A 27,532-nucleotide genomic window follows, 5' to 3' on the forward strand; every position below is an offset into this window, starting at 1 on the left:
CATGAAGTAGGGAGTTCAATACCTGAACTAGGCTGTGTGTTGTGTTCTTGAGCAAGACACTTTATTCCACGTTGTTCCAGTTCACTCAGCTGTAGAAATGAGTTGCAATGTCACTGATGCCAAGCTGTACTGGCCTTTGCCTTTCTCTTGGATAACATTAGTGGTGCGGAGAGGAGAGGCTGGTTCACCGATAACTTCGGTGGTGTAGAGAAGGAAGGCTGGTATGTATGGGTGACTGCTGGTCTTCCAGAAACAACCTTGCTTGGACTTGTGCTTCAGAGGGGAGCTTTCTAAGTGCAATTCCGTGGCCATGACCAAAGGGGGTCTTTATGGTGGTTCCCTATATTCTAAGTCCTGGGATAGGTCAGCTTCATGCTAGGAGATGAGGGGATTACTATGAGACTGATGGGAGCAGAGCAAGTTCCTGCAGAGAGATCTACATGGTTACTCACACCTAATTTAGGGGAAAAAAGAATTAACACTGAAAGCACACATGCCTGTGGAATACTCAGCCACTTAGTATAAAAAGTAAATACTATTTGGGTCCTGGGACTCATGGGATCAGTTACTTGGTTTCCATGGAGCATAAGTGACCAAGATCACAACATTCTCACAAAATGGGAAATCAGTCTGTAGCAGGGTTATTTATTTTACAGCTGAGTAGACTGAGGCAACTTGAAATGAAGTGTTTTAGCTCAAGAACACAACACACCACCTGGTTCAAGTATTGAACCTGCAATCTGGTGATCATGAGTGCAACACCCTAACCACCAGGCCATGTTCTTTCACCATCCACTTAGATGCGAACCAAAATTGACAGAAGTCTATTTTTGCCACTGACTGAGACAGAATTATTCCTTATATTTGTTTCAGTCATTTAACTGTAGCCATGCTGGAGCACTGCATTAAAGGGTTTTAGGAAAAAAAGTCGACCCCAGGACTTATTTTCTGTAAGCCTAGTACTTATTTTAATGGTTTCTTTTGCCAAACAGCTAAGATACAGGGACATAAACACACCAGCATTGGTTGTCAAGTGATGGTGGAGAGGGGGAATAAACACATAAATGATGGGCTTCTTTCAGTTTCCGTCTACCAAATCCCTCACAAGGCTTTGGTTGTCCTGAGGCTAAAGTAGAAAACATTTGCCCAACATGCCATGCAGTGGGACTGAACCCAGAACCATGTGGTTGGGAAGCAAGCTTCTTACTACACAGCCATGCCTCTGCCTATTTATTTATATATATTTACTGTGGAATGGTGACATTTAAAAGTCAAATTCGTCTTGAATATAGAACACAGGAACAAAAACCTTCTCAACATACAAACCACCATTGTTCAACTCTTTGTCAAACTACTCTCTCAAGTGGGGCACCGATGCCTTTACATCACTTTCAAATCAACCGAAGAAAAAGCAAATTATAAAGTTTTTAGTTTCTCCTTCGTCTTGAATGAATCGTCACGGTATTGGATTATGTGGGACATAACTAGTTATATAAATCATAAACAGAGTATATAGGTTGTCTGTAAAGTCATGCAAACTATAAACAAAATATAGACCAAGACTACAATTATGTCATAAACGAATAATGTTGCGCATGAGGACATCACACCACCACCACATAGCGGGTGTGGTTGACGGATTTGCTTGGCCTCTCAGTCTATGTTCCATGTAAATATAAATATAATTATCATCATTATCTAACCATCATTTTAATGGGTTTTTTTTTCATAAATTAGACAGCTAATGATGGATCTATTTAACCTCTTAGCATTATGATTCTCTCGATGGGTTAATGTCAGTGTCCGCACACGACAGAGTGTAAATGATTTGAGAGGAAAACTGGGGATGTAAGAGGCATCAGGTGTTTTGTGCAAGAGAGAAGACTGCATTGGTTTTGTGTCTTGTGAGATGTATGGATGAGGACAGCTGCATAAAGGAGTAGACCCAAGGAAACGTAGGACAAAGTGGTGAGAAAGGATCTTCGGACACTGGGCCTCACTGAGGAAATGACAAGGGGACTGGGAGTTGTGGCAATTTGCTGTAATTGGGAAGATGCAGCAAGCTAAGTAATATCGCTGTCGTTCATACACACAAGCTTGTTCTTTACAGGTGCTGGTGTTGCGTAAATGCACCTGTGCAGGTGGCATATATAAAGCATGCAGCTGTAAAAACCGTCACAACAGACAACTGGAGTCCAGAGAGCTTCTGTGAAACCATCCAACCCATGCCAGCATGGAAATCAGACATTAAACGATGATGGTATTTGGCCCAAATATTCTACCAGTTCCATATTGAAACCAGCCAGATCTGGTCTCTCACACCTACCCTACAATGTTATTCTACAAATAAACAATTACATAACTGAAATCTCACAGTTTTGATATAAGCCATGATTAATTCAAAACAATGTGAATAAATAAGCATTACATTTGACAGACTAATCTGAATAGAAAAGGGTTAAATACTTAAGAATGCCCCTCAGTCAGAATCCTGCTAATGTCCATGCACCACCATCATCTTACTAATTTATGTCCACCTTTCCTTACCTGATATAATAGGTTGCTATGGAGTTTATTTTTTCAGTAACTACAGCTCATGAAACATCTCGGAGCGATACAGTGCTCCCACTATCTACAATCAATGAAACATCCAACAGTGTTCCCACTATCAACAGCTAACAAAACATCTAACAGCCAGACAGTGTTCCCACCATCTCTTGCTGATGAAACACCCAACAGCAATACAGTGCTCTTACTTCCTGCAGTTCATGAAACATCTAATAGTCATAGAGTGCTCCCACTTTTTCATGCCTGAATTATCAAAAAGCAGTCCTACAGTCTTAACTTACTTATAGTAAGTAAAGTCTGTCTCAAGTCCTCAGATCCATTGAGCCAGTTACCTTGGTTTCCATGGCATATAAACGACCTGAAGTCCTAATATTCCTTGCTGAATGGAACACCAGTCTGTCACTCATTTATGCTGAGTGGACCGGAGCAATATCAATGGAAGCATTTCGCTCAAGAAAACAACACACCACTTGGTCCAGGAACTGAAACTAGAATTTTGCAATTGTGAGTGCAACACCTTAACCACGCAACTTCCCTCTATATTAAGTATAATTGTGATGTGAATGCACATGGCTTAATAGTTTGAGCGATGGGCTCTCAATCATGAAGTAGTGAGTTTGATTCCTGAATCGGGCTGTGTGTTATGTTCTTGAGCAAGACACTTTATTTCACGTTGTTCCTGTTCACTCATCTGTAAAAATGAGTTACGACGTCACTGGTGCCAAGCTGTATCAGCCTTTGCCTTTCCTTTGGATAACTTCAGTGGTGTAGAGAAGGAAGGCTGGTATGTATGGGTGACTGCTGGTCTTCCATAAACAACCTTACCTGGACTTGTACCTTGGAGGGGAACTTTCTAGGTGCAATCCCATAGTCATTCATGACCAATGGGGTTCTTTTAATAATTGTGATGTATGATGTGTATGTGTGTGTGTAACTGTGAGTTGTTTAATACACATCAAATGAAAACAGCCTCTTTCAACTTCGAATGAGTTTAGCTATAGTTAGTGATACTATATCAATTTTAAATATATTATCAGAGGACCTGACTTGATTATCTATGCCAGTAACATCTGTATTCTCCCTCCTATATATATATATATATATACTCTTTTGCTTGTTTCAGTCATTTGACTGTGGCCATGCTGGAGCACCGCCTTTAGTCGAGTAAATCGACACCGGGACATATTATTTGTAAGCCCAGTACTTATTCTATTGGTTTCTTTTGCCGAACCGCTAAGTAACGGGGACGTAAACACACCAGCATCGGTTGTCAAGCAGTGCTAGGGGGACAAACACACACATATATATACATATATATATACGACAGGCTTCTTTCAGTTTCCGTCTCCCACATCCACTCACAAGGCATTGGTCGGCCTGGGGCTATAGCAGAAGACACTTGCTCAAGATGCCATGCAGTGGGACTGAACCCAGAACCATGTGGTTGGTTAGCAAGCTACTTATCACACAGCCACTCCTGCGCCTATACCTGTGTATATATATATATATATATATATATATATATATATATATATATATACATACATACATACATACATATATACGACAGGCTTCTTTCAGTTTCCGTCTACCAAATCCACTCACAAGGCATTGGTCGGCCCGGGGCTATAGCAGAAGACACTTGCTCAAGATGCCACGCAGTGGGACTGAACCCAGAACCATGTGGTTGGTTAGCAAGCTACTTACCACACAGCCACTCCTGCGCCTATACCTGTGTATATATATATATATATACATACATACGACAGGCTTCTTTCAGTTTCCATCTACCAAATCCACTCACAAGGCATTGGTCGGCCTGGGGCTATAGCAAAAGACACTTGCCCAAGATGCTACGCAGTGGGACTGAACCCGGAACCATGTGGTTCGTAAGCAAGCTACTTACCACACAAAAAAAAAGGTCAACCTTGCACTTGAGTTAGAAGTCTTTATTATTTATTGGAATAAAATGAATGGATTAAATGGTGACAACCAAAGGAAATACAGGGGCATTAGATGGGTTTGCGAGGAGAAGGGAGTGATAACCCAGTTTACTGGTTTAGAGAAACAGAAGCCATAAAAGTATCAGTGGTTAGAGAGAGAGAGGGAGAGAGAGAGGGGGAGGAAACATGACGGTCAGTGGTGGTAGCATGCAGGTGAGGTGTGGTGGGAGGTTTTAATCAATCCATCACATTTTGTTTTTTCATCATTTTTTTTTTCTTTTCTTTTGTTTACTGGATGCCTTCTCAGCCGTTTTTCTGTCGTAGTAGCAACAGCAGTAATAATGGGGCAGACCCCAAAGTGGGTCTTTCTTGAGTTTTGTGAAATATTCAGTAGTAAATAGGCGCAGGAGTGGCTGTGTGGTAAGTAGCTTGTTTACCAACCACATGGTTCAGGGTTCAGTCCCACTGCATGGCACCTTGGGCAAGTTGTCTTCTACTATAGCCTCGGGCCGACCAAAACCTTGTGAGTGGATTTGGTAGACGGAAACTGAAAGAACCCCATATATGTATATATGCATGTATGTATGTATATGTTTGTGTGTCTGTGTCTGTCCCCCCCAACATCGCTTGACAACCGATGCTGGTGTGTTTATGTCCCCGTTACTTAGCGGTTTGGCAAAAGAGACCGATAGAATAAGTAGTGGGCATACAAAAGAATAAGTCCCAGGGTCAATTTGCTCGATTAAAGGCGGTGCTCCAGCATGGCCGCAGTCAAATGACTGAAACAAGTAAAAGAGTAAAAAGAGAGAGAGAGAGAGTAAATCATCAAGGAAATATATTCTGGTCCTGAAAAAGAAGACTAGTCCCTAGAATTCAGTGATTGAGTCTAATTTAATTTTGATCCTGGGTGGCCAAGTTCTGGGACACAGGACTTGTGGTCTGAACCTATTTTAGCCCTTTAGAATTCAGATTATTTTGTGAAAAGTAATGCTTATTGATTCACATTGACTGGAATTAGTCATGCATTATCTTGCAGCTTCAAGATTTCAAAGATGTGATAGAATGGGTAGAATATTTTGGGTGGGATATGGCCATTTTAAATAATATTGGTTTAAAATTTTGACACAAAGCCAGCAATCAAGGGTGGTAGGTTAAGTAGATTACATCACCCCCAGCACTCATCTGGTAATTATTCTATCAGCTGTGAAAGAACGAAGAGCAAAGCTGACCTCAGCAGGAATTGAACTCAGAATGTAAGGAGACAGATGAAATGCCACTAAGCATTTTGCCTAGTGTGCTAATGATTCTACCTGCTCACAGCATTAGATAAAGGATTAATATTGATTGATCTTTCACATCATGATACTATTAACAATATTCTACCTGTTGTGAGTAAAAGGTGACCTGTAAAAATGCTTAACTCAAAGTGAATTCTTAATTGAACTTATGAGCAAAGACATCCCAGCTGTGACTATCCAGCCATCTATATTACAGATAGTGTATCTACCTTAGCACAGGCGTGGCTGTATGGTAAGGAGCTGGGTTCAGTCCCACTGCATGGCACCTTGGGCAAGTGTCTTCAACTAAAGCCTCAGGACAACCAAAGTCTTGTGAGTGAATTTGGTAGGCAGAAACTGAAAGAAGCCCATTATATATATGGATGTATATATCTATGTGTGCCTTCATCCACATCTATTGCATTTTTTATTGACAGCAAATAACAATACAAAGACCAATAAGGCTGTCTTAAAATAACTCTGTATCTTACCCAATCCAGCAAGAAAAAAGCAAAGAACATTAAACAAACAAATACAGGTCTGTAAAAGAAGGCAGTTTTAATGTGTGGGTCTAAGTATGAACACATGTGTGTGTGTGTGCCTCACAACGATGGGTCCATAATTAGCCACCCATTCTCTTCCTTCCTTCCAAAAAAAAAAAATTGTCTCTTTATTTCTCACACATACACACACTCAGATATAATTTAATGTCATCCAGTTAATTTTACTTAATCAGTCAATTATATTAGACTGATATCAGCAGAGGCCACCAGGGATTGGACTGGGAGGTACCGCATTATATGTTGATCACCTTTCTTTAAATCTACAATTTCATCCCTGGAAAACAGAAAAAAAGAGAAATAGGTAAATCATCATCATCATCATCGTTTAACGTCCGCTTTCCATGCTGGCATGGGTTGGACGGTTCGACCGGGATCTGGGAAGCCAGAAGGCTGCACCAAGCTCCAGTCTGATCTCGCAGTGTTCCTACAGCTGGATGCCCTTCCTAACGCCAACCACTCTGTGAGTGTAGTAGGTGCTTTTTACGTGCCACCGGCACAAGTGCCAGACGAGGCTGGCAAACGGCCACGATCGGATGGTGCTTTTTATGTGCCACCGGCACGGAGGCCAGTCGGGGCGGCGCTGGCAACGGCCACGTTCGGATGGTTCTCTTACATGCCACCAGCACTGGTATCACAGCTACAATTTCCATTATGGTAAATATATTCACATTTTGTGTGTGTGTATTTATATAGGGTAAAAGAGTTAAGACTACTTGACATCAGGTTAGGATACCTGGCTCATAATTATAACGTTTAGAGTTTGATCCCTACAGTGGGTTGTGTTCTTGAGCAAGACACTTTATTTCACATTGCTCCAGTCCACTCAGCTGGCAAAAATGAGCAAGTACCTTTAACTCAAAGAGCCAGCCTTGGCAAATTCATGGTCATTAATGACTGTAATTGCACCTAGAAAGTTCCCCTCTGAGGCACAAGTCCAGGCAAGGTTGTTTATGGAAGACCAGCAGTCGCCCATGCATAACAACTCCTCCTCTCCATATTACAGATGTTATTATCCAAGGGAAAGGCAAAGGGGCCGATACAGCTTGGCACCAGTGACATTGCAATTCGTTTCTACAACTGAGTGAACTGGAACAATGTGAAACAGTGTCTTGCTCAAGAACACAACACTGCCTGGTCAGAGAATCGAACTCACTACCTCATGATTGTGAGCCCAATGCTCTAACCACTGAGTCATGCACTTATATATAAATAACACTAACATGATGATGAAACAACTGTAAACTAATGAATAAACATCTATTCTCTCATTTAAATTTATATACCGTAAATCCTCGAGTATAATCCGCCTTTTCCCCCCAAAATTTAACGGTCAAAATCCCTAGTGCGTACTATACACGAGGTTAAAAATGAAAATTATTTTCTAAGCAATGTCTGAGTCTCTATTTGCTGTCCTGCAATGTTTTATTCAGACGCATTTTGTGATGTCGGGCACGAAAAAAACCTTAAGCTAAGCTTGAAAGCAATGAAGTCATAAAAGAATCATCCATAACTTGCAGTAAGCAACATTTATTCTTTGGAAGCCTAGTACTTATTCTATCGGTCTCTTTTGCCGAACTTCTAAGTTACGGGGACGTAAACACACCACCATCAGTTGTCAAGCCATGTTGGGGGGGGGGACAAACACAGATACACAAACATATACACACACATACATACATACACACATATATATATATATATATATACATATATACGACGGGCTTCTTTCAGTTTCCGTCAACCAAATCCACTCGCAAAGCTTTGGTCGGCCCAAGGCTATAGTAGAAGACACTTGCCCAAGGTGCCACGCAGTGGGACTGAACCTGGAACCATGTGGTTCGTAAGCAAGCTACTTACCACACAGCCACTCCTATCCTGATAACATCAAGTGATTAATGAATTATGTAGGTGAGATAAAATTATACAGGTGACATAGCAGAAAACAATATTTATAAAACCTAATTTGAAAAAAAGGGAATGAGCAGGACCCCTTTTTGTGTAATTCAAAATATGCTTGGAAAACAATAGATACAAGACCTGAGCCCCATCAGTGGGTCTGTATTTCTTTTCTGTCTTGAATTGGCATTTATAAAGTCTAATGCCACCAAATGGGTTACTGAATCCCCTAATCCACTCAGCCATCCTAGAAAAGGGAGCAAAGCTGTAACTCACCCTGTTTCCAATGTCTCTTCTTCAACCAAAACTCCATCGACATCTTTGTTGACCTTGAAGAAGACGTAGCTGTCCAAAGAAGGAGCGATTCCTTTGAGAATAGAAAAATTATTGGAATATTTAGAGATAAAAGGAATTTTTAAAAAATTTAACCCTTTCGTTACCATATTTATTTTGAGAATAAATAGTGGAGAAGATATGATATTGCTATGGGCTCGCTCTAGGCAAGAAGTTGAACATTTTTTTTGCTCATGAAACTACATGGACCCTAAGTAAGGCATGTATAAAATTTGAATGGAATTAGTTGTGTAGTTCTCAAGTTTTAGGGAATCGTAGTGGAGAAGATATGATATTGCTGTGGGCTCGCCCTAGGCAAACAGTTCAAAATTTCTTTTGCCGATGACACTCCTCGGACCCTAAGTAAGGCATGTGTAAAATTTGAATGAAATTGGTTGTGTAGTTCTCAAGTTTTAGGGAAACACACAGACAGACACACATTCTCAGTTTTATATATATAAAGATAACAAAGAATTTAGTAAAATAACATCGTTGTCATTAAGCTGGTGTTAGGAACATAAATTGTGACTAAGGTTTGGTGGAAGATTTGAATTCAGAACTTATGAAAAGACATTTATACTAAAGAGCCAGAGCCGGTTTCAGCTGGGTTGGTAGCGAAAGAGTTAAGAACATTTATATATCTTTTATCTTTTCCTGTTACTAGTTTCAGCTTGAGAACTGTGGCCATGCTGGGGCACCACTGTTAGACATATCTATTTACTGTAGAATTATGCAGTTTAGTGATATACTTGGTGCAGAACAGGTCTGGTGTTTAATGTGTTGTATGAGTCCTGATTGAGAAGTTTTATGATCAAAGGCATTCCAGCCTTGACCATCCCTACTTTTTGTTTATACAATCAGCCTTAGACTACATTATCCCATGTGTCCTTTTCTAAGACAACAATGTATAATTTGAGGGAAATTTGATTGCTATTTCTAGCATGTAGAGTGACCATACAGAGGTTTCCTCTATAAGGTCTTTTGTGCTGTGTAGTCATCATCATCATCATTGTTTAACATCTGCCTTCCATTCTGGCATGGGTGGGACAGTTTGACAGGAGCCAGCCAAGTAGAAGCCTGCACCAGACTTCTGTGACTGTTTTGGCAGGATTTTTACAGCTGGTTGCCCTTCCTAACACCAACCACCCAGCAGAGTGGACTTAGTGCTTTTTACATGGCCCAAGTACAGGGAAGGTCTGTTTTGGCAAGGTTTTTACAGCTAGATGCCCTTCCAAATGCCAACCACTTTATAGTGTAGACTGGATGCATTTTAAGTGGCACCTGCCCTGACAGGGGTCACCAAGTAACTGCAAGGCAAAAATCTTTAGAGGAGAGGGGCCATTGTAGTCTTGTTATTTAATCCCAGTCCTGCTATGAGCAAGTGGACTTGTGATCCAAGGCATTCTGAGATCATCTCATCTGATTTTCCTTTTCATTATCTAGTGTGACTTTTCTCACTTTTAAAATGGCAGGATGGGATATGAGGGACATTTTGCCGCTATTTCCAGCAGATCAAGCAACCACCTTGAGCAGTGGTTCTCAACCATCTTTTTGCCAATAGAACCCTTTTGATTACCATTCCATTCTGGTGGACCTCCATAACCATTCGAGGTTTAAAAACTAGTTTCATAGATACTTCTTCCTAAATTCCTTTTTTATTTTTTTACACATTAACTTGTTTTGGTTGAACAATGTAAAATGTTAGAGAAAGAAACCCAGCTGTCTTTTGCAATGAATACATCTCAGTCATTTGACTGTGGCCAAGCTGGAGCACCGTCTTGAGTCAAGCAAATCGAGGGGTGTATGAGGGGTAGAGGAGGTGGGTATGTTGTATTGATGAGGATATGGATGGATATAAAGTATTGAAAGTTGACAGTACTGATGAGAGATAAGGGTGGACATGGTACATTGATTTTAGGGTATTCGCTAGGCATAGGACAAGTATGGAATATTGATAGGGTTAAGAATGGATCTGGTACCCTGGAAAGGATAAGAGTGTGCTGGTAAGAATAAGGGCATGTAAAGGGTGTACAAGGGTGTGTTTAGTGTACTGATTTGGGTAGTAGTAATTTGGTATATTGAGAAAGTTAAGGGTAGATTTGTGGAGGAAAAATATAGATTGCTGGCTACTGACGCCCCTGGGTATCACTAAAGCTGTTGAGGGCACAGGGTTGATGATGGTGGTGATAGGGATGATGGAAGTCATGATGGCAATGGGCTCAATGTTGTTGTTGGTGGCAATGTTGGTGGAGCTGATGATGTTGGTAATGTTGGTGGTGAGGTGATGATAATGGTAATGGGCTTGATGTTGTTGTTGGTGGGGGCCAATGATGTTGGTGATGTTGGTGGTGGTGAGGTGATGATGGTAGTTGTGATGATAATGGTGATGGGCTTGATGTTGTTGTTGGTGGGGGCCAATGATGTTGGTGATGTTGGTGGTGGTGAGGTGATGATGGTAGTTGTGATGATAATGGTGATGGGCTTGATGTTGTTGTTGGTGGGGGCCAATGATGTTGGTGATGTTGGTGGTGGTGAGGTGATGATGGTAGTTGTGATGATAATGGTGATGGGCTTGATGTTGTTGTTGGTGGGGGCCAATGATGTTGGTGATGTTGGTGGTGGTGAGGTGATGATGGTAGTTGTGATGATAATGGTGATGGGCTTGATGTTGTTGTGGTAGTGATGATGATGATAGTAGTGCTGCTGCAACTAATGATGATAATAATTATGGTAGTGTGCCAGAGCGGCTAACTGGCTTCTGTGCCGGTGGCACGTAAAAAGCACCATTCAAGCGTGATCGTTACCAGTGTCGCCTTACTGGCACTTGTGCCGGTAGCATACGAAAAGACATTCGAGCAAGGTTGTTGCCAGTGCCGCTGGACTGGCTCCTGTGCAGGTGGCACGTAAAAAGCACCATTTGAGCGTGACCATTGCCAGTACCACCTGACTGGCACGTAAAAGCACCCACTACACTCTCGGAGTGGTTGGCGTCAGGAAGGGCATCCAGCTGTAGAAACTCTGCCAGATCAGATTGGAGCCTGGTGCAGCCATCTGGTTTGCCAGTCCTCAGTCAAATCGTCCAACCCATGCTAGCATGGAAAGCAGATGTTAAACGATGATGATGATGATAATGATGTATGTGATGAAGATGATGGCAATGTCACCAAATAAATTATTATTCAATGAGTGAATTATAGACAGCATCTATTGATGCTGGTAGAGTGGTGAAATTGATGAAGGTGATGTTGGAGATGAAGACAAAGTTTTGCCAGCCTCCCCTGGCATGTAAAAAGCACCCACTACACTCACGGAGTGGTTGGCGTTAGGAAGGGCATCCAGCTGTAGAAACACTGCCAGATCAGACTGGAGCCTGTGCAGCCTCCTGGCTTCCCAGACCCCGGTCGAACCGTCCAACCCGTGCTAGCATGGAAAACGGACGTTAAACGATGATGATGATGATACGACAGACAAAATGTGTTATTGATGTTGCTGATGATGATGTTGATAATAATGTCGTCGATGGTGGTGATGATGATGATGATGGTATTGATGATGATGACAATAGTGATGATGGTGTTGCTGATGACAATGATGGTGGTGATGATAGTGGAGGTACTGTTGTTGATGATGATGATGGATAGTGGTGATGGTGGTACAGTGATGATGAGGATGTTGCAGATGATGATGATGGTATTATTGTTGATGGTGGTTACTGATGATAGTGATGATGATGGTATTGTCATTGATGGTGGTGGTAATGTATGCGATAAACCTAGACCGATGACCCTTACCAGATAAATTAGACCTCAATGTATGCAACATAGCTGGCATGTGTTGGACGGCAAGACCTGTGAGATGATCTTCAACAGAAGACAAATACCTGAAGATAAAAAGAAACAAGTTTATAGCGAGAGACATGTACGCAAACAGCATTAGACACACTCACACATGCACGCACACACACAAACACATAGTGACAGACATACAAGGTGCTCCAGTATGGCTAAAACAAAGTAAATAAATGGACATAGCAATAAACACACATTGTTCCTTCTTGAGCCATCCCTGATTCATAAGGGCTGGTTTCCCGGTTTCCTTGGCGTATAGGTTCCCCACCTGGACGGGACGCCGGTCCATCGCAGGTGAGCTGCAAGATGCAGGAGGAAAGAGTGAGAGAAAGTTGTGGCGAAAGTGTCAGCAGAAGTTCGCCGTTACCTTCTGCCGGAGTCACGTGGAGCTTAGGTGTTTTGCTCATAAACACACACACACATTGCCTGGTCTGAAATTTGAACCCCCGATCCCTCGACCATGAGTCCGCTGCTCTAACCACTAGGCCATGTGCCTCCACAAGACACATACATACACTTATTTCCTTTCTCCTTTTCCTTAAGCCCAAAGATCCACAAGGGCCCAGTTACTCAGTTTCTGTGGTGTATAAGTGACTGAGATCGCAACATTACCCCTGAACAGGACACAATCAGTTGCAGGGTTGAAGGGGAGGGGACAAGTCAATTACACTGACCCCAGTATTAAACTGGTACTTTATTTTATTGACTCCTCACACGGGATGAAAGGCAAAGTTGGTCTCAGTGAGATTTGAACTCAGGATGTAAAGAACCAGAAGAAATGATTCTGAGCATTTTGTCCAGTGTGCTGACAATTTTGCAAGCTTGCCACCTTATATAAATACACCTGTAAATATACACGCAAATATATACATTTCTCTCTCCCTCATATATACCTATCATAATAAAAGAGAAATTCTGTCTGTCTGGGAACCCTGTATTTCAGTCTATGTATAGACATATTATACCTTTTTGGAATGAGAATGATCCTGGGATTGAACACCTACCCTTCATCTAGTTCTTGAACACATCCAGCATTTGGATCAGGTCTGAATGAGGATTTGTTATATGCCAACAGCTGAAAACTCAAATTTTAAAAGAACTCCCAAAATTTGTGAACTTTCAAGTTTTTCATTTGAACTGAATTCAAAGCAATAACATATTGGTAGGATACCAATAAGAGCTTTATTATTATGGTTCTCTTTAGTTTTGGACCGCGGGCCCAATTAGGCCTCCACAGGAACTAGCTTAAAAGTCCACATGAAGTGCAGCTTTTAAACTAGTATATATATATATATATATATATATATATATATATATATATACATATATACACACACATACATACATAGGGTATGATGGGTAAATTGTTGCCATTTTATATTTTTAATTTCGTGCATGCACATTGTTTGATTTTGATTGTCAACTACACAGTATAGTAGGGTCAGTTGGGCACTGACTGTGAGAAAAACAGCGGTATGACGCAATTCACTCTGAAATTTGGAAACGACATGCTGTACCGCTTGGCATTCGTGCCAGCAGCTCCAATATAAACATTTCAATTTGAGGACATGTACCGAGAGTGATAAAAATCAAGCACCCTGTCAACATCATGGTGTTTGGAGTGATTACTAGTAATGGTGATGTTATGCCTCCCTTCATCATCCCACACAGTTTCAGACTCAACACGGAGGTCTACATCAAGCGCCTGGAGGAGGAAGTGCTTCCCTGGGTCAAGAAAATGGCTGCTAAAAGACCCTAAGTCTAGCAACAGAACTCTGCACTGTGCCACACAAGCAGGAGAACCCAGTCATGTCTGTCAGACAATTTCTGCGACTACATCACCCCTAACATCTGGCCACCTAACTCCCCAGGCTGCAACCCTCTAGGTTATTATGTGTGGGGGTGTAGCTGAGTGAGAGACCAACAAAACTCCTTGTAACACCAAAGATGAACTAAAGGCAAGGATTATGGCAGCATTCACAACTTAAACAAGGAGACCATCCAGAAGAGTTGCAGGAGATTCAGAAGTCATCTGGAGACTGTGGTTGAAACCAATGGTGATTCTATTGAATAAATTTACTCTTTAGTATTTCAAGATATTTTTATGTAATTTTGTTAAATATATCTGTTAAAATAAGATGTTAGTGCTATTTTCGTTTTTGCGTAATTTAGACAACAGTTTATTCGCCACACTCTGCGTATTTATATATATGTTGGTTGAATTTATGATCATCAAACCGGTTTAAACCTGTTTAAAATTTTACTTGAAAATGCTGATGTAATCTATGAACATATCAATAAAATTCAATCAAAACAGCTGTTGTAAAATTTAAAGCCTATTTGCATTCTTTTTTTTACAACTACGCTGCACCTAGAACCAGCCCGGAGTTGGATTTCTGCTTTAAATTGGATTTGGTATTTACATATCCCCAGTAGTCTATCAACACAAAATACTTTCGTGGTTGAATCTTATGTCATTACCCAGCCTTTTCTGGCATTTTACATGTTGATGCGCCTATAGTCTAATGTCCAATAACTAATATATCATCATCATCATCATCATTTAGAGTCCGCTTTCCATGCTAGCATGGGTTGGACGGTTCAACTGGGGTCTGGGAAGCCAGAAGGCTGCAGCAGGCCCAGTCTGATCTGGCAATGTTTCTACGGCTGGATGCCCTTCCTAACGCCAACCACTCCGTGAGTGTAGTGGGTGCTTTTTTACATGCCACCAGCACAGGTGCCAGACGGGGCTGGCAAACGGCCATGATCGGATGGTGCTTTTTACGTGCTACCGGTACAGCGCTGGCAACGGCCACGTTCGGATGGTTCTCTTACATGCCACCGGCACTGGTATCACAGCTACAATTTCCATTGATGTTGATTGATTTCGATTTTGATTCTCACTTGCCTCAACAGGTCTTCACAAGTAGAGTTTTTGTGTGTGTATGTATATATATATATATATATATCATGAGGTAGTGAGTTAAATTCCTGGAGCAGGTTGTGTGGGATCTTTACTTTTTGACCGACAGATTTAAAAAATAATTTTTTGTAACTAAACACTTTTAAACTTCGGACACTGGTAGAATGTGTCATATAAAACATCTTTTACTCTTAGCATTTTTGAGAAAAACTTATATTTACGAAGTTATTTCACATTAAAGTTGTCCTATTTCGGTAATTTCAACCAATCAATGACGTGTATTCAGCTGAATAAAATTACTGCTGTTGTTTGTGAACAACAACTAACGGCGGTGTATATTTCGTTTGTCATTGTTATTTATGACAACCCTAAAACCTTAAAACCAGTACAAACGCACGAACGATGTCATAAATAACAGTGACAAACGAAAAATACACTGCTGATAGTTGCTGTTGACAAACAACGGCAGCAATTTTATATCAGCTGAATACATTTCATTGATTGGTTGAAATTACCGAAATAGGACAACTTTAATGTGAAATTACTTCGTAAATATAAGCTTTTCTCAAAAACGCTAAGAGTAAAAGATGTTTTATATGACACATTCTACCAGTGTCTGAAGTTTGAAAGTGTTTAGTTACAAAAACAGACAATGGACATGAGTTAGAATAAGAATATATATTTTGTCAGGCTCGTATTTTGTTGGACTACATGACTCTCCTAGGAATAATGAATGGGTGGTGAAGATAGAAAGAAAACTCAATTATGGAGAAATCATAGTGATGTGCAAACTTCCACACACAGAGTTCTTCATTCTAAGCAGTCTGACTACATTCCTATATAATGGTTACTTCTAGGAACACACATTGGTTTGGTGATGCAAGCAGGAAAACAGAACTCAAAAACATGAGTATATATAAGGGTAAAGACCCCCTTCGGTCATGAATGATCATGGGAATGCATGTAGAAAGTTACCTTCCGAGGCACAAGTCTGGGCAAGGTTGTTTACAGAAGACCAGCAGTCGCTCATGCATACTAGCCTCTCCTCTCCACACCACTGATGTTATCCAAGGGAAAGGCAAAGGCTGATACAGCTTGGCACCAGTGACATCACAACTCATTTCTACAGCTGAATTAATTGGAGCAATGTGAAATGAAGTGTCTTGCTCAAGAACATAACACACAGCCTGGTCCGGGAATCAAACTCATTACCTCACGATTGAGAGCCTGATGCTCTAACCACTGAGCCATGCACCTTCACAGTATATATATTTAAGTTAAGTTAATTTTTTGGCTCAAAAAGCAAAAAGCAAGGCCATGTAGGGGGACATGGAGTTATGTACAGGGAGGGTGTTCATGCAAAGAGTTCAGGCCATTTCTGGTCAAGAGAGACTTTGAACCGAGCGGTCGTCGGCATCTTCACTATCTCGTCTGGCAGCTTATTCCACGGATCTGCAACCCGGATGGAGAAAGCCCCTCTCTTTCGATTGAGATGAAATCGTCGCAGATAGAGCTTTTCGGAGTGACCCCACAGCCGACGCTCTGGAACAGGAGTGAAGAACAGCTCTTTCGAGAGGTTACACTTTCCACTTATGATGTTTATAATTAATTATCAGAAGAAGTTACAGAGTGACTCAAGGGCTGAAAGTTACATGTACCAACACACAAGTCTCGGCCCTTGAATTATCCTGAAACTGTTGCCAGTAATTAATTACATACATATATAAAATCCCATCTGCATTGGTATGGTCACGTGATGTGTATGGATGAGGACGGCTGTGTAAAGAAGTGCTGATATCTAACTGTGGAGGAAACCTGTGGAAGAGGAAGACCCTGGAAGACATGGGATGAGATGGTGAAGCAATGACAAGTGACTAAAACATTTGGCAATTTGCTGTGCACCAAGTGAACTCATAGTTGTGTCAGTACCGGTGACATGTGAAAGGCACCCACTACACTCCTGGAGTGGATGGTGTTAGGAAGGGCATCCAGCCATAGAAATGAAGCCAAATCAGACTGAATCCTGGTACAGCTCCCTGGCTTATCGATCCTAGTTAAACCATGCAACTCTTGTCAACATGGAAAACAAATGCTAAATGATGATGATGATGATGGTGATATATAAATCAACTTCGATGAATGGCATCCGTGCTGGCGGAGTGCAAAGAGCACCATACGAGTGTGATTGTTGATAGAGCGGCTAACCGGCTTCCGTGCCAGTGGCACATAAAAGGCACCATTCGAGTGTGATAGTTACCAGCGTCGCCTTACTGGTACGTGTGCCCCATGCTAGTAGGGTGCTAAGAGCACCATCTGAGCGTGATCGTTGCCGGAGTGGCTAACTAGCTTCTGTGCCGGTGACACGTAAAAGGCACCATTCGAGTGTGATCGTTACCAGCATCACCTTACTGGCACCTGTGCTGGTGGCATGTGTAAAAAGATTCAAGCGAGGTCGTTGCTAGTACCGCCTGACTGGCCCCCATGCTGGTGGCACGTAAAAAGCGCCCACTACACTCTCGGAGTGGTTGGCGTTAGGAAGGGCATCCAGCAGTAGAAACTCTGCCAGATCAGGCTGGAGCCTGGTGCAGCCTCCTGGATTCCCAGACCCCGGTCGAACCATCCAACCCATGCTAGCATGGAAAGGGGACGTTAAACAATGATGATGATGATGGGCTTCCATATAATTTGTTTACCAGTTCCACTCACTCACAAGGCATTAGTTGGCATGTACACATATCTACAGACATAAACACTAGATATACTTAAATACCATCTACAAATACCAAACATCCATAATTACGGCTGTACACACACACACACACACAGACACACAGACACACAGTAGCATCTATAAATTCATATACAGACAGACAGACAGGCACACTGGAACAACAACAACAACAACAACAATAGATACCCCAACTATTATGTTACATGTGAAAGAAGCACATATGTAAGCATCACAAAGTACTTTTACACTCAGCATGGAATGTAGAACATGAGAGGGGAAAAGAGGAGAAGAGAGAGAGAAGAAAGTGGATAGGATTTAGAGAAGGGGAGAAAAAGGGGAGAGCGACAGAAAGACGAAAGGGAGAGAAAAAGGCAGAGTCGTTGGATATGAAAACAGCCTAAAGGAGCGTCCTTGGGCTACATATCTGAGTATGTTTTTTATGTAGATACGTGAGGGTTGAGAAGAACAACATGCTTTTTTGCTTTCAAATTACAAACAGAAAAATACTCTTAGAAATACATAAATATCTCTCTTTACTCTTTTACTTGTTTCAGTCGTTTGACTGTGGCCATGCTGGAGCACCGCCTTTTAGTCAAGCAAATCGACCCCCAGGACTTATTCTTTGTAAGCCTAGTACTTATTCTATCGGTCTCTTTTGCTGAACCGCTAAGTAACAGGGATGTAAACACCAGCATCGGTTGTCAAGCGATGTTGGTGGGGGACAAACATAGACACATAAACATATACACACACACATATATATATACATATACACGACAGGCTTCTTTTCAGTTTCTGTCTACCAAATCCACTCACAAGGCTTTGGTCAGCCCGAGGCTATAGTAGAAGACACTTGTCCAAGATGCCCATGCAGTGGGACTGAACTCGGAACCATGTGGTTGGTAAGCAAGCTACTTACCACACAGCCACCCCTACGCCTATAAGATAATAATAATAACAATCCTTTCTACCACAGGCACAAGGCCTGAAATTTTGGGGATGGAAATAGTCGTTTACATCAACACCCAGTGTATTACTGGTACTTAATTTATTGACCCCCTCCGCTCCCAACAGAATGAAAGGTAAAGTCGATCTCAGTGGAATTTGAACTCAAAACAAAGACGGATGAAATGCTGCCAAGCACTTTTCTCAGCATGGTAATGATTCTGCCAGCTCGCCATAATAATAATCCTTTCTACCATAGGCACAAGGCCTGATATTTTGTTGGGGAGGGGGGAATCAGTCGATTACATCGACCCCAAAAGGATGAAAGGCAAAGTCGACATCGATGGAATTTGAATAATAATAATAATAATAATAATAATAATTAATTCTTTTTATTGGCCACAAGGGCTGACAAACATAATTGGAAAACATAAAGGGACAAAACAGGACGAAAGGTTACAAAAGGTTTTGTCCATTTTTCGAAACAAAAAAGTCCATGTAAACAAGCTTTACAACAACGAAAAAATTCGACAATTTATAAAACTCCCAATAGAGGAGACGCTTCGAAAAAAGGAAAGGCCTCAAGTGGAAAAACCCATAAAAGCCACGGGAGCCTGGTCAAAAATAATAATAATAATAATAATAATAATAATAATAATAATAGTTCTTTATTTGCCACAAGGGCAAAATATAAGAGACATTACTTGGCATTAGGAAGGGCATCCAGCCGTAGAAACATTGCCAGATCAGACTGGGCCTGCTGCAGCCTTCTGGCTTCCCAGACCCCAGTTGCACCATCCAACACATGCTAGCATGGAAAGCGGACACTAAACGATGATGATGATGATGATGATGACAAAGATGGGGTAAGGCAGCTGGCTAGCAGAATCCGTTAGTGCTTTGGACAAAATGCTTAGCAGAATGTAAAGACAGATGAAATACTGCTAAACATTTCATCCGTCTTAACGTTTACAAAGTGGAATTTTGCCATTTTATCGGCAGCTTATTTATGCTGGCAGCAAAGAATTCTGGAGAGCAAGAGGTGACGAAATTACAAAAGGCTGTATTGCATTTTCTTCAGATTTGAAGTTTTTTCCTTGCAAAAAGTTGTTTAATGCCTGGAAAACGGGGGGGGGGGGGGATAGTCAGTTGGAGCAAAGGCTGGTGAATATGGTGGATGACAGAGTACTTCCAAGTTCAGTTCCTGTAACTTGAGTAGCGTTCCTTGTGCAACATGTGGTCAAGCATTGTCTTGCAAGAGAATTGTCCAGTCTCTATTGACCAATCTCAGTTGTTTAATTGTAAGTTCCCTCATCATTTCATCCAACTGGTTGATGTATACAGCTTCTGTAATTGATTTATCACATAAAGCTGTAGTGGATGACACCAGCACTGAACTACCAAACAGACACCATTAGCTTTTTTTAGTGAATATTCATTTTTGGGTTGTGTTTTGGCACTTTGTCTCTATCCAACCACCCTGCAGAACGCTTGCTATTGTTGAAAAGAATCCATTTCTCATTACATGTAACAATACAACACAAAAGTGGTTTGCTTCTATGCCATGACGGCAAAGAACAGCAAGTTTCAAGATGACGTGTCATTTGATGCTCATTCAGATTGTGTGGTACCCACTTGTCCAGCTTCTTTACTTTGCTGATTTGTTTCAAATGGTCCAATACAGTTGGAATCAAATCGAACTTTGCTGTTTACTCAAGCGTAGTTTGAGATGTATCTGCTTCCACTACAGTTTCCAGCTCATCATTATCCACCTTGGTCTCAGGTCTACCATAGGGCTGATTTTCAAGAGTAAAGTCACCAGACCAGAACGTCTCAAACCATCAACGTACAGTGCGCTCCTTTGCCACATCTTCACCAAACATCTCACTGATGTTTCGAACTGTCTGGGATGCATTGGTTCCACAACGGAACTCATATTCATAAACAACACAAATTTTGTATCTCTCCATGGGTTCACAAAAATTGATTTACAAGAGAAAACTCTCAATATAATCAAACACCATGAATTGCATTTCGAAAAGTGATGATGTAACTCTTCAATGTTGAAAAACAAAGAATTGTTGGAATAACGCATTAGAGTTAACAATTGCCAAACTTGGTGCATAAGAAAATTGGACATTTCATTCTGAATTACTAGATGAGAAGGCGCATGGTTCAGTGGTTAAACCGTTGGGCTCACAATCACAAGGTAGTGAATTTGATTCCAGACCAGGCTGTATGCTGTGTTCTTGAGCAAGACACTTTATTTCACGTTGCTCCAGTTAACTCAGCTGTAGAAATGAGTTGTGAAGTCACTGATGCCAAGCTGTATCATCCTTTCCTGTTCCTTTGGATAACATTGGTGGCATGCAGAGGGAAGGCTCGTATGCATGGGTGACTACTGGTCTTCCATAAACAACCTTGCCCAGACTTGTGCCTTGGAGGGGAACATTCTAGGAGCAATCCCACAGTCATTCATGACCGAAGGGGCTCTTTACCCCTATATATATATATATGAAAGAATATTCCTCATTCTAAAAATGGCCCAATAATAGAATGGTAATCCTGTCCATCTGTCTGCGGTTGTCTTGCCAAGTGACCATCAATGAAGGGTTCGGAGGAGAGGGTTAATGAATGTAGTGTGGTGGTGGGTGAAAGCTGTGATAGTGGAGGTGGGAGGAGTGATAGAAAATGGGGGCGGGGTTAAGACATCCTTCAAGAAACCCAACAGACCTCGGCTGTCAACTTCTTAATATTAATAAGAAAATGAGATTTTCGAATGACCTTGGATAATCATTTAATGCTTTGTTGTTATTGAGTTAGGTTTGTTGTTTGTGATATTATTTGCAATGCTTTACCTTATATGCTGTGTGAGCATTTGGGTTAGTTTGTTATGTGCCTAGCGGGTTGTGTGAATTGTATCATATATTTAATGCCAGGTGGTGATTATGTAAGAGTATATATACTGTACAGGTTATTATTGTTATTATTATTATTATTATTGAGTGGGAATTTTGTAAAATGTGATTTGGTGATGGTGTAATATCTTGGTAGTTTTATTGTACAGAGAGGTGCCATGATAGATCGTTAGCTCCTACACGCATTTTTTTCTCTCCTTGTTTTTTTTCTGTGTATCTTTCTGTTGAAGAGCATACGCTCGAAACGTAAAAGACTTTTTCTATTTCTATTCCTGAGCGCCATACTAATACATTTGTTTGTTTGGACTCCACCTGCCTTCATCTTTTGTTTATTTTCATAAACCTTCCCGTTATATATATATATATACTTTATTTAAAGCAGCAGAAAATTCAACAAAACCTGTTACTCCGAGTTTCCCATTGCCGTTCATCGGACAGTTTTTGCTAGAATATATACACACCAGAAAAACCAGGAGACTGGCTCTGTGCTGCTTACAGAGTAATGTGGATTAACCATGATGAAAGGTGTTCCAGCCTTGACTACCCCGTCTTTTTAGGTTGTGTACTTACTACTTTACTTAAGCCCTTCACTCTCTCTGGAGCAGAAACCATCGATGACTTTTCTCCACTGTTTTTGAGCCTGGGCTGTTCTTTTCTGCTCCTCGCCAGAGGCCTTCCTCTCTGGGTCCGGTTGGTTTTCTATTGTCATTGATGCTTCAGTAACTTCGATTTTTTTTAAAGGTAGAAATCTTATCATCATCGTCATTTAACATCCACCTTCCATACTGGTACGGGTTGGATGGTTTGACAGGAGCCAGCCAGGTAGAACGCTGCAGTAGATTTCTGTGTCTGTTTAGGCATGGTTTTTACAGCTGGATGCCCTTCCCTAACACCAGCCACCTAGGACAGAGGGCCAAGTGCTTTTTATGTAGAACCAGCACAGGCAGGGTCAGTTTTGACAAGGTTTTTACAGCTGGATGCCCTTCCTTAACACCAGCCACCTAACAGAGTGGGTCAAGTGCTTTTTATGTAGAACCAGCACAGGCAGGGTCAGTTTTGAGATGGTTTTTACAGCTGGATGCCCTTCCTTAACACCAGCCACCTAGCAGAGTGGGCCAAGTGCTTTTTATGTAGAACCAGCACAGGCAGGGTCAGTTTTGAGATGGCTTTTACAGCTGGATGCCCTTCCTAACACCAACCACTTTACAGTGTGAACTGAGTGCTTTTTACATAGCACCAGCACTGGCAGGGTCACCAAGTAACTTGCAAGACTAAGAACCTTTGAGGGAGCATTGAAGGTCTCAGCCCTATATAAATCCATTTTCACCTCTGGGAAGCCATGGGCTCTGTCCTTTGATCTGTTCAGCATGGGAGACTCTACAAGGAGACTGTATTCCACTGGCATAGCGCTTAGGGTCACTTAGGTACAGAAGCCACCAAACTGAAACAAGGACCTTCTTTAATTACTGTTTTGAGGGTAACTGCCATTTTTTAAATAAATTACAATATAGAGTGGTTGTATAAAGTCAACATAAGGTGACAGTCCCGTAGAGGGAATTACACAACTGCTATATAGCCCTAGGAAGCATCGACGCTTCCTGTCGGCTTCGACACATTTCCTGTGTCCTTATATTTGCGAAGGGGGAGGCAAGCACCCCCATCAGCTAGGACTTTCAAATTACAATATATTTTACCAGTTGTTATATAACAACAGAACAATTTCAGGAGACGTTGTCTTCTAGAAACTTTTATTTTTTGAGGAAAAATCTTGTGCCAAATAATAATTCCACTTGGTTGATTATGCTGGCAAACCAGCACCCATCTATGATGTTCTTTATGTTTTGGCTTGGCACCACACGTGTGTGTGTGTGCATGTGAATAACTCCGTTAACATGAGACATCTATACTAACACTGCTGATACTAGTGCAGTCCTCTAAGGAATACTCATTAGTATTTTCTTCCTTTTTTTTTATCATTTTGGAATGTGTGTCTTTTGAGACAATGGGTTTTTTTTTGCGTTCTCACTTGTGAATGTCCTGTATGAGATAATCCTGATTCTGCAGTTTTCTTTTGAGTTACGTAAAATAAAATTTTGATAAAAAAAAGAAAAAAGAACAAACTTTTCTTGCTCTCTACAAACCCTGAATGGGTTGACTAAAATTATGTGCTGGACATCGGAGCTGTCTGTGTGCAACAATCTCCAATTAAAATATTCTATAAAATAAAAATATTCTGTTTTGAAGAGCAGCTTGAAAAGACACCCAACAAAGACAACAAAGGATTTTTATCATAGGCACAAGGCCAGAAATTTTGAGGGAAGGGAGGAGCTAGTTGATTATATTGACCCCCCCCCTAGTCAACTGGTACTTATTTTATCAACCTCGAAAGAATAGAAGGCAAAACTGACATCAGCAGTATTTAAACTCAAAACATAAAAAGAGAAGAAATTCCATTAAGCACTTTCTCTGGCGTACCAACGATTCTGCAAACTTGCTACCTTAATAATAATAATAATAATAATAATAATAATAATAATAATAATAAATGCCCTAATGCAGTACCAGGCAGTGGCTCTTGTGGCTTCTGATCTTAACTGATTGGAAGTGTTATCATGTACATTGTTTTGTCTTGGTATAAAAGATGGGCTACAGCAAATATTCTGCTCAATACCACAGATTCGCTTGTCAGTTGTTTGACCATAACCAGTTGACCATGTCCCTTAGTGGCTGGCAATATGTGCATCTCTGACCACGAGCAGAAAACACTTGCCCAAGGTGCCACTCAGTGGGACTGAACCCGGAACCCGGAACCATGGCCATGTGTTGAGAGGAATTCTTTGGAGTCTGGATAATTCACCTTTGGAAACATGGGTAGTTCGTTCAACATCCTTAATTCTTATTCAGGGACCTTTTGAGCAGGATGGGCTACTCAACCAGAAGAAAATTCTAACTGAGCTCCACCTGCAAGGTCATGTGCTGTCTATCTTGATATGAGATCACCATGTCGCACACATTTGGTTGTGATGCATGTGCCTGGTGTACCCTTATCAGACGGGTAATCTTGATGGGTATAGTGGGCTTTGTATATTTGTACCCCAGTGTCACTTTGATGGCATGCACTTCTTTCTCACTCAATAATAATAATAATAATAATAATAATCCTTTCTACTGAAAGCACAAGGCTTCAAATTTGGCGGAAGGGATTAAGTTGATTACATCGACCCCAGTGTGTAACTGATACTTATTTAATCGACCCTGAAAGGATGAAAAGTCAAGTCGACCCTGGCAGAATTTGAACTCAGAACACAGCAATGGGCAAAATATCGCTAAGTATTTTGCCTGGCCTGCTAACGATTTTGCCAGTTGCCACTTTAATAATAATAACCCTTTCTAATAAAGGGACAAAGCATAAAATTTGGAGGAGAGGAGTAGTCAATTACATCGACCCCAGTGTTTCACTGGTACTTAATTTATTGACCCTGAAAAGATGAAAGGTAAAGTCAACCTCAGATGAATTTGAACTCAGAATGTTTAGATGGATGAAATGCTGCTAAGCATTTTTGTCCAGCATTATAACCATTCTGCCAGCTTGCCACTTTAACGATAACAATAAGAAGAAGAATAAAGAAGGGGACATTACAAAGTCAGGTTATATAAAGTGTGGAGGTTTACATTCAAATCAAATGAGGAAAAAATACGAAATGAGAATAAAAGTACCATAAATCCTCGAGTATAATCCGCATTTTTTCCCCCAAAAATTTAAAGGTCAAAATCCCTAGTGCATACTATATACAAGGTTAAAAATGAAAATTGTTTTCTAAGCAATGTCCGAGTCTCTATTTGCTGTCTGGCAATGTTTATTCAGACGCATTTTGTGATGTCAGGCACGAAAATACCTTAACCCTTTCGTTACCAAACCGCCCGAAAAAAATTTTGGTTAATGTGACCAAACCGACCAAACCCGCCCGAATTTACCTATTCATATTTAAATGAGAATATCAGAGCAAATCTCTTTAGTACATTCGTGAAAATACGTATTATACTTCATAAACAGTTCAACTACAGTTTTGTACAAAAATCGAAGTGTAATTTTAATTCAGTGAATTTTGGGAGATTTTTTTCCGTAATTTGTTCCTATTGTGTTTTCAAAATTTGTAATTCTGACAAAAAATGGATACGAATTTCATTATATCAAGCAGCGAGTCATCATTCGAAGGATTTTCTACTGAAGACCTTCATAAATCTAACTCTATGACTGAAAAAAAAAAGCATGTGGTATTTGATAATGAATCTGATGTTTCATTTTCCGAAAATGAAAACAGTGAATCCGAGAGCTCCGACATCGATAAAGAAAATGAATTGGCACCTGAATGGAGTGAAAATTTAAAAACTGTTTCTTTCGGTGATTTTTCTGAAGAAACTGGACCAAGCCACAGACTTTCCCAGGAGAGTAAAGCCTTAGACTATTTCTTTTTACTTTTTCGAATGAGCCTATTTGAACTCATTACGGCAAAAACGAACCGTTACGCTAAATGTAAACAAAACGAATGAAAGTGGTTTCCCATAACCTTAAATGAAATTAAGACTATTTTGCCATAAATATTATTATGGGTATCAGAAAGTTACCCAGAATAACAAATTCTATCGTAAAATTTTGTTGTATACCGAATTGAATATTAGCTAATAACCCATTTTCTATAGTGATGTTTGAACAAAATTTTAATAATTTTATATTTTGCTGAATTTACCTGTATCTACCTGCAATTAGAGTCACTTTGTGACAAAAATTATAGTATAGAATTGGTTGAGAACATTTCATTAAATTATCTTCCAAAATTCACGTTAATATATTGATAAATAAAAAAGTTATAGTTGTGGTCAGAAATATAGTAACGAAAGGGTTAAGCTAAGCCTGAAAGCAATGAAGTCATAAAAGAATCATCCATAACTTGCAGTAAGCAGCATTTATTAAACGTTATTACTGTTATTTCTTTATTTTCTGCAAACAAAATGCACAAAAAAGCTACACATTTGCATTATGTTATATATACAATAATAATAAAGGACGTCACCGTATACAGTTTTACAAACCTAGGACGTTATATAGACCTCCTTGGCTCAAGTTAGAGAAGGGGTGCATATTATACACAAGGTTTAGGTTTTTCAGAGGTACAGCCCCCTAAAAATCCCCTGCGTATTATACTCAAGGGTGGACTATACTCGAGGATTTATGGTATACAAATAATTGATGAAAGATGATATTGTTCTCTTGATATAGGACCTTGAACTGGGGTCAACTGAGTGGGGTGTTGCATTGAGGAAGGTGGCTTTATGCCAGGTGATGAGAGGGAAAAATATGATAGAGGGACAGAAATAGGTGTCTTGTTTTGGAGGAGATACATGGTTGCCCCAGACAGAAGGAAGGAGAAGATGACGGTGAAGAGATGGCAGAGTGTACCCCAAAGTTACATGAAGGGAAATATGAGGGAGTGATACAAAGAAGTAGTCCAGAAGATTGGACAGGGTCTATATTTTATCTGACTTTACAAATGAGTTTAAATTGACCTTAATATGGCTAATTTTCTGT

General features: G+C 40.6%; 1 protein-coding gene across 1 annotated transcript in view; it reads right to left on the bottom strand.

Moving 5' to 3' along the window:
- Positions 1-6,321: 6,321 nt before the first annotated feature.
- The window catches only part of LOC115223077 (DNA replication complex GINS protein SLD5), a 56,079-nt gene continuing 34,868 nt past the window's right edge, over positions 6,322-27,532 (bottom strand). Inside the window, exons 5-7 of the mRNA XM_029793491.2 lie at positions 12,372-12,460; positions 8,524-8,614; positions 6,322-6,625 (exon numbers count right to left, since the gene is read on the bottom strand). Of these exons, the coding sequence (XP_029649351.1) occupies positions 6,529-6,625; positions 8,524-8,614; positions 12,372-12,460 (277 nt within the window). The 3' untranslated portion in view covers positions 6,322-6,528. The remainder of the gene's footprint in view (positions 6,626-8,523; positions 8,615-12,371; positions 12,461-27,532) is intronic.

This window comes from Octopus sinensis, linkage group LG22 (genome assembly GCF_006345805.1).
Source record: "Octopus sinensis linkage group LG22, ASM634580v1, whole genome shotgun sequence".
Lineage (NCBI taxonomy): Eukaryota > Metazoa > Mollusca > Cephalopoda > Octopoda > Octopodidae > Octopus > Octopus sinensis.